The sequence below is a fragment of the Thermobia domestica genome, chromosome 10 (assembly GCF_964235325.1).
Source record: "Thermobia domestica chromosome 10, izTheDome1.hap1.1, whole genome shotgun sequence".
NCBI classification, from domain to species: Eukaryota; Metazoa; Arthropoda; class Insecta; order Zygentoma; family Lepismatidae; genus Thermobia; species Thermobia domestica.
Genome location: NC_137463.1, coordinates 89885345 through 89895204, shown reverse-complemented (window position 1 = coordinate 89895204; position 9860 = coordinate 89885345). Strand labels below are relative to the sequence as shown.

Here is a 9860-nt window from a genome sequence, read left to right as displayed (position 1 = left end):
AAAAAATACTGCATCTAATATGACAGAAAATTAAACAACGACCTATAAGAAAAGTCTCCATTCCACCAGAGTTTGAAACAGAGAATGAACAATTTTCTACTATCTGAAATATTTTCACTTTCCGAAAGAAAATTAAGCCACATTGGAAATACAAAACACGAGTCATCAACTAATCAATTTGATTCATAATTCAGATTCATATTACTGATTCCAATCAATTGAGTATTCTGAAGTGCGGAGTGCACTGTGCACATGTGATTTCAGTTCGCTGAGCTTAGTTCGAGGATCGAGCTGCAATGCTTGGTTACATAGAAAGGTCATTTTAATCGAATACGACTGCCTTTACAAGGAAAAAGAGATAATAAACTATGACAATCATGTTAAGTGAAACTAAAAACCGAGTGTTTTTAGCATTGAAATCAGCGGGATGTTGTCCTCGGTGTTGTTTCAGATACTTAGGAGAAAGAGATTGTAATTTGTATCGCAACTGGAAAGAAGGTTTGAAAAAGGTAGTCAATGTATACCATCTTTTCGGTGAATATTCATTTTTACGTATTAATACGTAAATTCATTGCATTTATACTTCTTTTTCAGTAAATCTACTCCCAGCACCGTAACTCCTTTATGGGGTGTGGACGTGCATTCCTCTATGCAGATTCACTTTAGGAGTGTTTCAGTGTACGTACACGATAAAAACCATTGTGTAAAAGACACTAACGAACTTGTACTAGGTGGTCACTAAAAACACGAAGGCATTACTCGAGCAGACGGCTCCACCAAATTTTCCCACATTTGTTGCATTTTCCGGTTTCTTCCAGAGCATGCATTAAATGAGGAGCTAATGCGTAAACCACAAACCAACTTGTGCTAGGTGGCCACCAAAAGCACGAATGTTACCTGGGTCAGAGCAGAAGCGCAGCAGGGGGCCCGAGCGAAGCGAGGGTTTGCGTCCGTAGGGGGCAGGCGCGTTAGCGATGGGGGCATATGCATAAACGAGGATAGTGGAAAAATTTATACCTGCGAATTTCGAACTGCCCAGTCACTAACGGTTGATGAGATATCCAGTTCATTTTGTATTATTTCATATGTTGGATATGGCAAGATGTACCAATGTATTACAAATGCCAATATTTTCTCTGCAGTTAACTTCGATCCTTCAAAATAAAAGTATCTTTCATAGCTTGATACACGTGTGTTACACTGTCTTCCTTTCTTACCATTACGACAGTAAAATAGTGTATGTAATGCATCTTTTCTGAATTTTTACTTCATTTCCACACTTTGCACAGTTTATTTTACGTTTCAACATGCTATGACGCTGCAAAAACGCTGTGTTAGAAAACGCAGCGCTATGACGCTGTTTTCTGTCTTCGTTAGTGTTGACCTCCAATTACTAAACAATTACCCTGGGCCACGGGGTTGCATCAGTAGGGAACAGGCGAGTCGGTGATGGTGGGCATACAGAAACTAAGATAGTGAAATAGACTGTACAAGCCAACCTGTGGCCACAAAAAACATGATTGTTATCTAACGCAGTCAGGGCAGGAGTGTAGCAGGAATGCGCGACCGGTGATGACAATGCGTCTAAACAAGGATGTCACTAAAAACACTAGGTTACGTGCTTTCTTATCACATTCACTGTACTTATCTTCACGGTTTGTACACACTATAATAGCATCTTCTCTATCAACAACTGGGGACACGGTAGCTTAGCGGTAGAGCAGTTACCTCCAGTGCGTGGGGTCCGTGGGTTTTTATCAGGGTACACCCGCTTCCTTCCACCAATTCTTCCATCATCATTCACTTGCTGTATTCAACCCCTTACCTTAAAGGGCATACATATGGAACGTTAAACTGAAAGATTTTATGAAAAGAAAGATCTTTCAACAATTTTACATCCTCGGAAAACGTAAGATTCACTGCCGACTTTTTCCACTGACATATCACACTATCAACACGATGTTTCTCCATTTCTGATTTTCAATGTCCTCATAAATTCGCCAGTTTCTTCTCAGTTTCAATAACTCGTACCACTCCACAAAACGTAATAACTTTTTCTTCGCCAATATAGGTTGTTACAAAATTCACAACCGAATTGCCACGTCCGTATCATTTTGAATACTGGAAATTAATTTCCTCTACACAATAATATCTGACGTCAGCGTGCCTCGACTCAAAATAGTACCAAAAACACGCAGCTTGTAACACTTGAAACTAGCACATTGCACTTCATGAAATATAAACACCTTTTCTTTCCAGGGGCCGCGGTGGCTCAGTTGTAGAGCGTTCACCTCTAGTGCTTGGGGTACCGGGTTCAATCCCAGCCCCCGCCAAGTGAACCTTGTCGTGGAAAAGCCGCGTACGTTGGTTTTCTCGGGGTTCTCCCGTTTCCTCCTACTTTCTTCATTCCACCATTTCGTTCATTACTCATCATCACCGTCTCCTTTAGCCTAACCGGCATAACCGTGGGACGTAAAACTCAAAGATTTCATTTCATTTTTACCTTTTCTTTCCTTCAAATTTTACGTATTTTTCTCATTTCCGAACCTACTCTCAGACACTAACCTCTAGATTTTCCAATCGGCGTGTATAGATAATCAAAATATGTCAAGATCTCACCTCTCATATGTAGCCTATAATAAGGTAGAAATACCAAATGCGAGTAAGGCGGCGCGGTGGCTCAGTGGTAAAGCGTTCACCTCCGGTGCTTGGGGTCCCTGGTTATATCCCAGCTTGCGCCATGTGGACTTTGTGGTGGACAAAAACCGTGCTCGTGGGTTTTTTCGGGGTTCTCCCGTTTCCTCCCACTTTCTTCATTCTACCATTTCACTCATCTCTCATCATCACGGTCTCTTTTAGCCTAACCGCCATAACTGTGGGACGTAAAACTTAAAGATTTCATATCAAATACCAAATGAGAGTGTGTCTTTACCACGTAGTACTTTATAAGGAAGACATGATGAAGTGAAGTGCAATGTGAAGGTAGTGTTCAAACTTGAAAATGGACATAGAAGTGGCGGCAAATCTATGGAACATGCAAGATCTATGTTTTTATACATATGAAGTACTTTTCCATTATCCTCATTTATCCATATAGGCTACTCGCCTTCACCCTACACAATGTAGGTCTCCCTGCTGCGCTCTTTCAGGTAACATTTGTGCTTTTGAGTAGCCACATAGGGCAAGTTAGTTTGAATTTTTAAGTTGCTTCGTGTTGTATGCTCTGTAGTTTTTATGCTATATGTCCTCACACTGTATTTCGGTGTCGGACATAAAGTCACCGACAGTCTTATATTACAGTGACGGACAAAAGCTCATCGATAGCAGACATAATCTTCCTTCAGGGACGTGTACTAATATTGAAATTTAGGCTTTGGCTACTTCCTAAGCAGAAAATGGAGTTACTATCTTGTATCACTTATTAGGTATTAAAAAATAATAAGGACGGAGTTGCGTTGATTTAAAGGTGGGCAGACCTTGAGGAACTTGTAATTAAATACCCTGAATATTAAAATCTAGCCTTTGAGTACAATTACAAATACGCACAATAACTCAGTAGAAAGTATAGCTACTAATGTGGTATAGCAGTTATCAGATACCAGAATACAATAGGGATGTTGCAAGTTTAATGTGTTAAGCATGGGCGACAGTAGGCCTAATTTTGGCCCTGGAAATTTTGGAACCAAATTTTTCTTATAGGCCGGACAATTCATCACTGCATTAAAATAGTTTCATAATTAGGCATGAATACTTACATAATGGAATTTGCTTGCTAACAGGATTGGTGATATTAATTTGTGACGTTTTTTTTTAATGAATTCATCATACTCAGTTGTATTTAGGCCTTGCTTCTTAGTATTGCCGAATGCTTGCAGACCAACACTCAAACAAATCTCTTTCTTATTTACTAACACTAAGCTTTTATTTATTTATTTATTTTGGTTCATAAGTTGTTGTTTTGTTCTTAGTAAATAAGAAAGAGATTCATTTGATGAGTATTGGTCTGCAAGTATGATGACAGCCTTAAGACTTGAACTCTGCAACATTCTTAATATTTTATTCTGATGTCTGATAACTCTTATATGACATTAGTCATATAGCCTATTTTCTATTGAGGAACTAGACCTACTAGTAGTCAAAGCCCAGGTTTAAATATCCGGAGCACTTTATTACAAGTTCTTCAGACCTCCCACGTTTAACACATTAAACCCTGGAACATCCTTATTATTTTATTCTGATATCTGACAATTGATATGGAAAAATATAGCATTAGTAGCTCTATTTTCTACTGAATTAGGCCTCCTATAAGGGGCGGTCAACTGAAACCCGTTTAGTGGTCATAATTCATGAAATAAATTTTATTTCGAGCGGAAACTTGTACACTTTCTAGAGGCGTGTATGGTTAGCGTGCGGTAAAAATATTGTTCAGAGAAGTCACCATGAACGTTGAGACACTTGTCCCACTATGTCGCTAACTTACAAATGCCATCCATGTAAAATTTGACTTTTGGTCTCCCGTCAACACACTGGGGATCCACTGCGCACACAATTTATGATACCCCAGATCTTTCACAATTTTCTGAGCAGTACCATAACTTATGTTTAACCCGCTCATGTTTCGCTATGAATTAAATACTAATGCACATAGCCGCATTCACCTTTTCACATGTGTCTTCTATGGCAACAACATTGGCTTGACCAGGACGGGAATAATCAGTGGTTTGTTCATGCCCCTTCCGAAACACTCTGGCCCAGTCCGCCACTGTTGTTTTGGAGACGCATGCATCACCATACAGGTGTTTCATGCGCCGGAACACTTCAGCTGGTTGACAGCCTTCGGCAGTCAGAAACTGGATGACGACACGCTGGTCCTATGTAGACGGATTGGAGATCTTAAACGCCAACTTTCACTCGTTATACCTGCAAAACGGAAACACATATAAACAACATTTTTACACCCAACACACAGGGACATTAGCCATTACACACTATTAAACAAACAATATCCTCCTACACATTATACCAATTATACATGGAACGAACGGGTTTCAGTTGATCGCCCCTTATACTAATCAAAGTCTAGATTTTAATACCTCTTCATACCTATCATACGTTTTTCTAAAGCAAAATTAAATATATCTCAGATACTTTCACCCATAGTGAATAATAATAATAATAATAATAATAATAAGGAGATACCCTTTCACCAAAATTTCGTTTACCGATATTTGTGTGCTGTAAAATTTCCTGCACCGAAAGTTCCAGCACATGAGAGGGGATTGGATTGCTTTCTTCAGTAAAAGAAAGTAGTATTTTCTTTGTCCAAGTCTGTTTTCAATTTATATTGTAATATTTAAAATCTACTTCATATTAATATTCAAAGTCTAGTTTCCATTTTTGTTATATTTTCCTTTGCCATCTTTCCGTTGCTTATTTATTTTCTTCAAGTTTATTTTCCTTTGCAATTAAATTAGTTTATCTATAAATGTAATTAGTTATCATTCTTGTATTCTTTATTGCATTAATTAACTTATAATACAATTATATTATTAGTGGTGAGATTATATCCGGGGAGCTTCTGTCCGCTTTTGCATTAACATAGGTGTACTTATGTCCGCGACCCCTGTATTTAAACTCAGCCCTTGCAGAGTCAATCTGCAACCTTTAATGTAACTCCTCCCTCAAGAAACATTTTCTAAGGCAGTAAGTGTGCATTTCGTTTCTTGTTGTTCGAAACCATTTCACTTTTTTCTTTTTTTGAATTTCCGATTTTGGCTCTCATACGCGGAATAAGATCCCAATTAAGAATTTTATCTTTCGATTCTGGGCAGGGTGAACCTAGTAAGCTCTGTAGTAAGGTGAGAGTACGACCATAGGAATCAGGCACGTTAGCGATGTAGGTATGAGCGTAAGTTGAAACACTTGCTGAAAACAGGTATCAAGCTCTGCTAGTGATTACTACAAGTTTTTTTGAGTTACAAGTGTATGGCCGTGAACTTTACTTTCCAACCCTATTCGCATGTTTACAGATAATTTCATAGCTGAATATAATTTCTGACTCTCAACGATTTGTCGCTTTGTTTTATGTACTTTTACTTTTATGAAAATTTTATTAATGCTCTAACAAGTGAATCTTCAATATTCAGAATTAGGTTGTGATAATTTTCCTGTTCGATAACGAAGTATTTATTCCGTTAACCCCCTGCCAGCTTTTCAACATGATAATAGTTTTAACAAAAGAAATACTGACCAAAGCTTAAAACCCACTGTATTTTAAATTATAAGAAGTAAATAATAAGTAACTGTTTCGGATATCTAACATATCCTTCTTCAGACACTATCAAACAAATGAAAATACAAACATATATGTAGTATTGTTATGACAAATTTTAAATTCTTTTAACAGATATATATATATATACATATATATGTATATATATAGTCATTGTTATAAATTTTTATTGTTTGTTGAGGCCTTCAGTCAATCCCATAAGTCTCCTTGTTCACTTTCCAACTAATCACGTTCCGCCATTTTTGGTTCTGATAAGGGCATTTTTTTAATTTTATTCTGGTCTACCCTATCCAAACTTCCTTGCCATAATTCATTAATAGGTAGCCCCCTGTCCAGTTCATCAGTTTATCTCTTCCTACCTTCTTTATCCAATCTGCTTCTTTCCACTTCCTTATCATTATTTTCTCTATCTCCAATACTTCCGTCGTATCGTCTCCTTAACATGTTTGTATATGGCATTGGTATCTTTCTTCCTGCTCAGATCATCTTTATGTTGTTTTATCCTTTCTTTCATTCTCTTTCCTGTCTCTTCTATATATATGGCATATCGCAGTCCTCACACCATACCCTGTAGATGACTCCTTCTTCCTCTTCATTAATCTTTTTGGTGCATTTTCTATTCTTCTTTATTGATCTTAATAAACTTTCTCCACTCTTTCTATAAATGTTAACCCCTCCTTTCTTCAATAAATTCTTCAGTTTCTTCTCCCATACTTTCTATACCATGCCATTTTCCACTCTCATCCTCTTGATTCTTCTTTCTCCCTTTCTTCCTTTTCCTGCGTTTATATGATAATAGTGATTATGAATAGGATAGTTTAGCTTGAGTTTGATTTCGTTCACTCACCTTAGTATGTTGATTTGGCGCGGCGGGGCTTATCAGAAGTTAATAAGAGATAGGTCATTGCTAGTAATTAATATATTTGAATTATATACCTAATAAAAATACTGTACGCTTGGGTCACGCTTTAACGTGTGACAATCAATGTTGATCTTATAATTTGGAGTTCTTTACTCAGTAGCTTATTTTCAGATTCCTCGTTGGAATCTTCAAGTGAAAAATTAAAAAAAGAAAAAAGTACTTACTCAATTTGCGATATTTCAAGTATAAAGGATATACATTACGAGGGTCACTACGAAAGTTTTGAGATGTGAAATAACTTACATACTTAAAATCAATTTAACACTTACAATTTCTCAAAGTATTCACCATTACACTGTACACACTTTTGCATCCTCGAAAACCACTTTTGGAAGCAGTGTTGCCAGTCTTTTTCTTCAAGTGTTGAAAGTTCATTTTCGTAAGCCACTACAGCTTCTTCAGGGCTGCAAAATCTCTTCCCACGCATGCGATCTTTGACCCTGGGGAGCAGAAGAAAATCACACGAGGCCAGGTCAGGGCTATACGGCGGGTGAGTCATAAGTTTGACCTCCGTAGATTCTAAAAACTGAATTGTGATGTTGGCCGTGTGTGCGGACGCGTTGTCATGATGAAGCAGGATTCCACGCAATCCAGTTCTTGGACGCCGTTCCTGCAGCTTCTGGAACACTTTTGTTAGGCAAACAGTGGTGTACCACTGAGCAGTAACAGTCCTTTGTTCTTCAAGTGGAACAGTTGCAACATGGCCAGATTTGGAGAAGAAAGTTGCGACCATCTTCTCCCCACACTTTCGTGGGTGGATTTTCGTCTGGAAAGATCCAAATTGTAGACTGGCGTTTATTTTCAGGGTCAAATTGATAGATCCAAGTCTCATCACCAGCAACTGTGTCAGAGACGCGTCGAGAATTGCCTCCATCAAATCTTGCAAGCATTTCTTGACACCATTCCACACGCATGCGCTTCTGCTGTTCAGTCAAAGTGTGAGGCACCCAACGAGATGAAACCTTCCTGAGCCAAAGATGATTATGAAGAATTTTTGTTACTGCTGGCGATCCAATCTTCACTGTAGATTCAATGTCCTTGAAAGTTGTTCGAGGATTTTCTCGAATCATTTGTTCCATAGCGACAATGTTTTCATCTGACACAGGTATTGCCGGACGCCCAGCTCTCCCTTCATCTTTAAGCGATGTCCGGCCTCTTCTGAATTCACCAAACCACCGAAAAATTGTAGCACGGGAAGGAGCAAGGTCCCCAAATGCCCGCTGCAAACGGTCAAGGCTTTGTGTCTCGTTCAAACCACTTTTGAAATCGTAAAGGATTATTGCCCGAAAATGTTCCCTTTCGAGCTCCATTCTAGACAGCCGAATACTGCTCACATCAACAAACAAGTGAAGGCGATACGGCCACGCCGATAAGCGAAGCGAGTTGAAACTTGCTTCGCTTCTTCGCTCTGGATACCACTACTGAATGCAATTGTTGGAATTCAAATACTGTGCCACAACAATGCGTATCTCAAAACTTTCGTAGTGACCCTCGTAACTTATTTAATTGATTTTTCTGTCTGTGCGTGTTCTTTATGATCCTGATATCTTAGGTGAGTTAGTATTTTTAGGAGGTAATTAGAGTTATCGAATGAAAAAATACAAATTAGAAACCCCATAAAGTAAGTAGTAATAATTATATAGATTTCGAAATATCACTCGTTCAGGTTTCTTATATATATATTCTAAAAAGGAACCATGATGATAGCTCGCTTACCCATGGTGCGTAAAGTCCCGAGTTTGATCTCAACTCTCGTTAAGTGGGCTCTGTGATGGACGAAAATAAGTAGTCAACATTTTCGTACTAAAGAATATATATATATATAGTTGATACGTAATTGCTGTATTTTTAAACACACATTTTATCTTAGTGCTTTAATTTTCAATTAATGAATTCTCCGTTGTCTGTGTTACAGAGAAATTTATTGGAATCTGATGAACCGGAAGGCAAGGTTCCATCTAAACTTCATAGATCAAACCCATGCGTGGCTTGCTTGGGTTTATTAGAAGATAGTTCCCAGGATAACTGCATACAGAAGGTAACTTAGTATCACATTATACTTATTTAGTCCGTTCTAAATGCTAAAGAACGCTGATACTAGGCCTCTACACTACCTATACTAATATGGAACATTTAATGTATTGTTTAACGGGAAGGGGGGGGGGGGGGAGAAGGAAGGATTTACTTTTTGTTAAACGAAAGAAAGTTTTAATAATATGGCTTAATTATCTCTTCTGTATTTTTGTGTGCTGTATTTGCTTGAGAAGAGTGATTTCTGCTAATTATAGATGTAATTGCATTAAATACAAATAAAATATGACTGGCAATATGTGGAGATTTCTGTCTCCAAATACAGAAAGAAAAAAAGATGGATACAACTGGTACATTTTTGGCATCTCAATGAAGGTATCCATTTGAATGCTAAGGCAAGGCATGTATCTACGATCTAAATTAATGAAATTCGTAGCGTCAATTAATTCCTTTTTTAATTTGTGATATCAGTAATTGATGGAATATAATTTTCACTTGCAGAGTTTAACGTATTTGCAATGGCTTAGCACCTTCGCAGTGCGAAAAAGAAACAAAGACCATTTGATTGTCTTGCAACAACAAGGAAAAATGACTTAAAAGCTCGTAAAAAGTACA

General features: G+C 37.9%; 1 protein-coding gene across 1 annotated transcript in view; it reads left to right on the top strand.

The window, feature by feature from the left end:
* Window positions 1–216: 216 nt before the first annotated feature.
* The window catches only part of Pus10 (Pseudouridine synthase 10), a 34800-nt gene continuing 25156 nt past the window's right edge, over window positions 217–9860 (top strand). The window contains exons 1-2 of the mRNA XM_081728230.1: window positions 217–509; window positions 9130–9252. Of these exons, the coding sequence (XP_081584356.1) occupies window positions 369–509; window positions 9130–9252 (264 nt within the window). The 5' untranslated portion in view covers window positions 217–368. The remainder of the gene's footprint in view (window positions 510–9129; window positions 9253–9860) is intronic.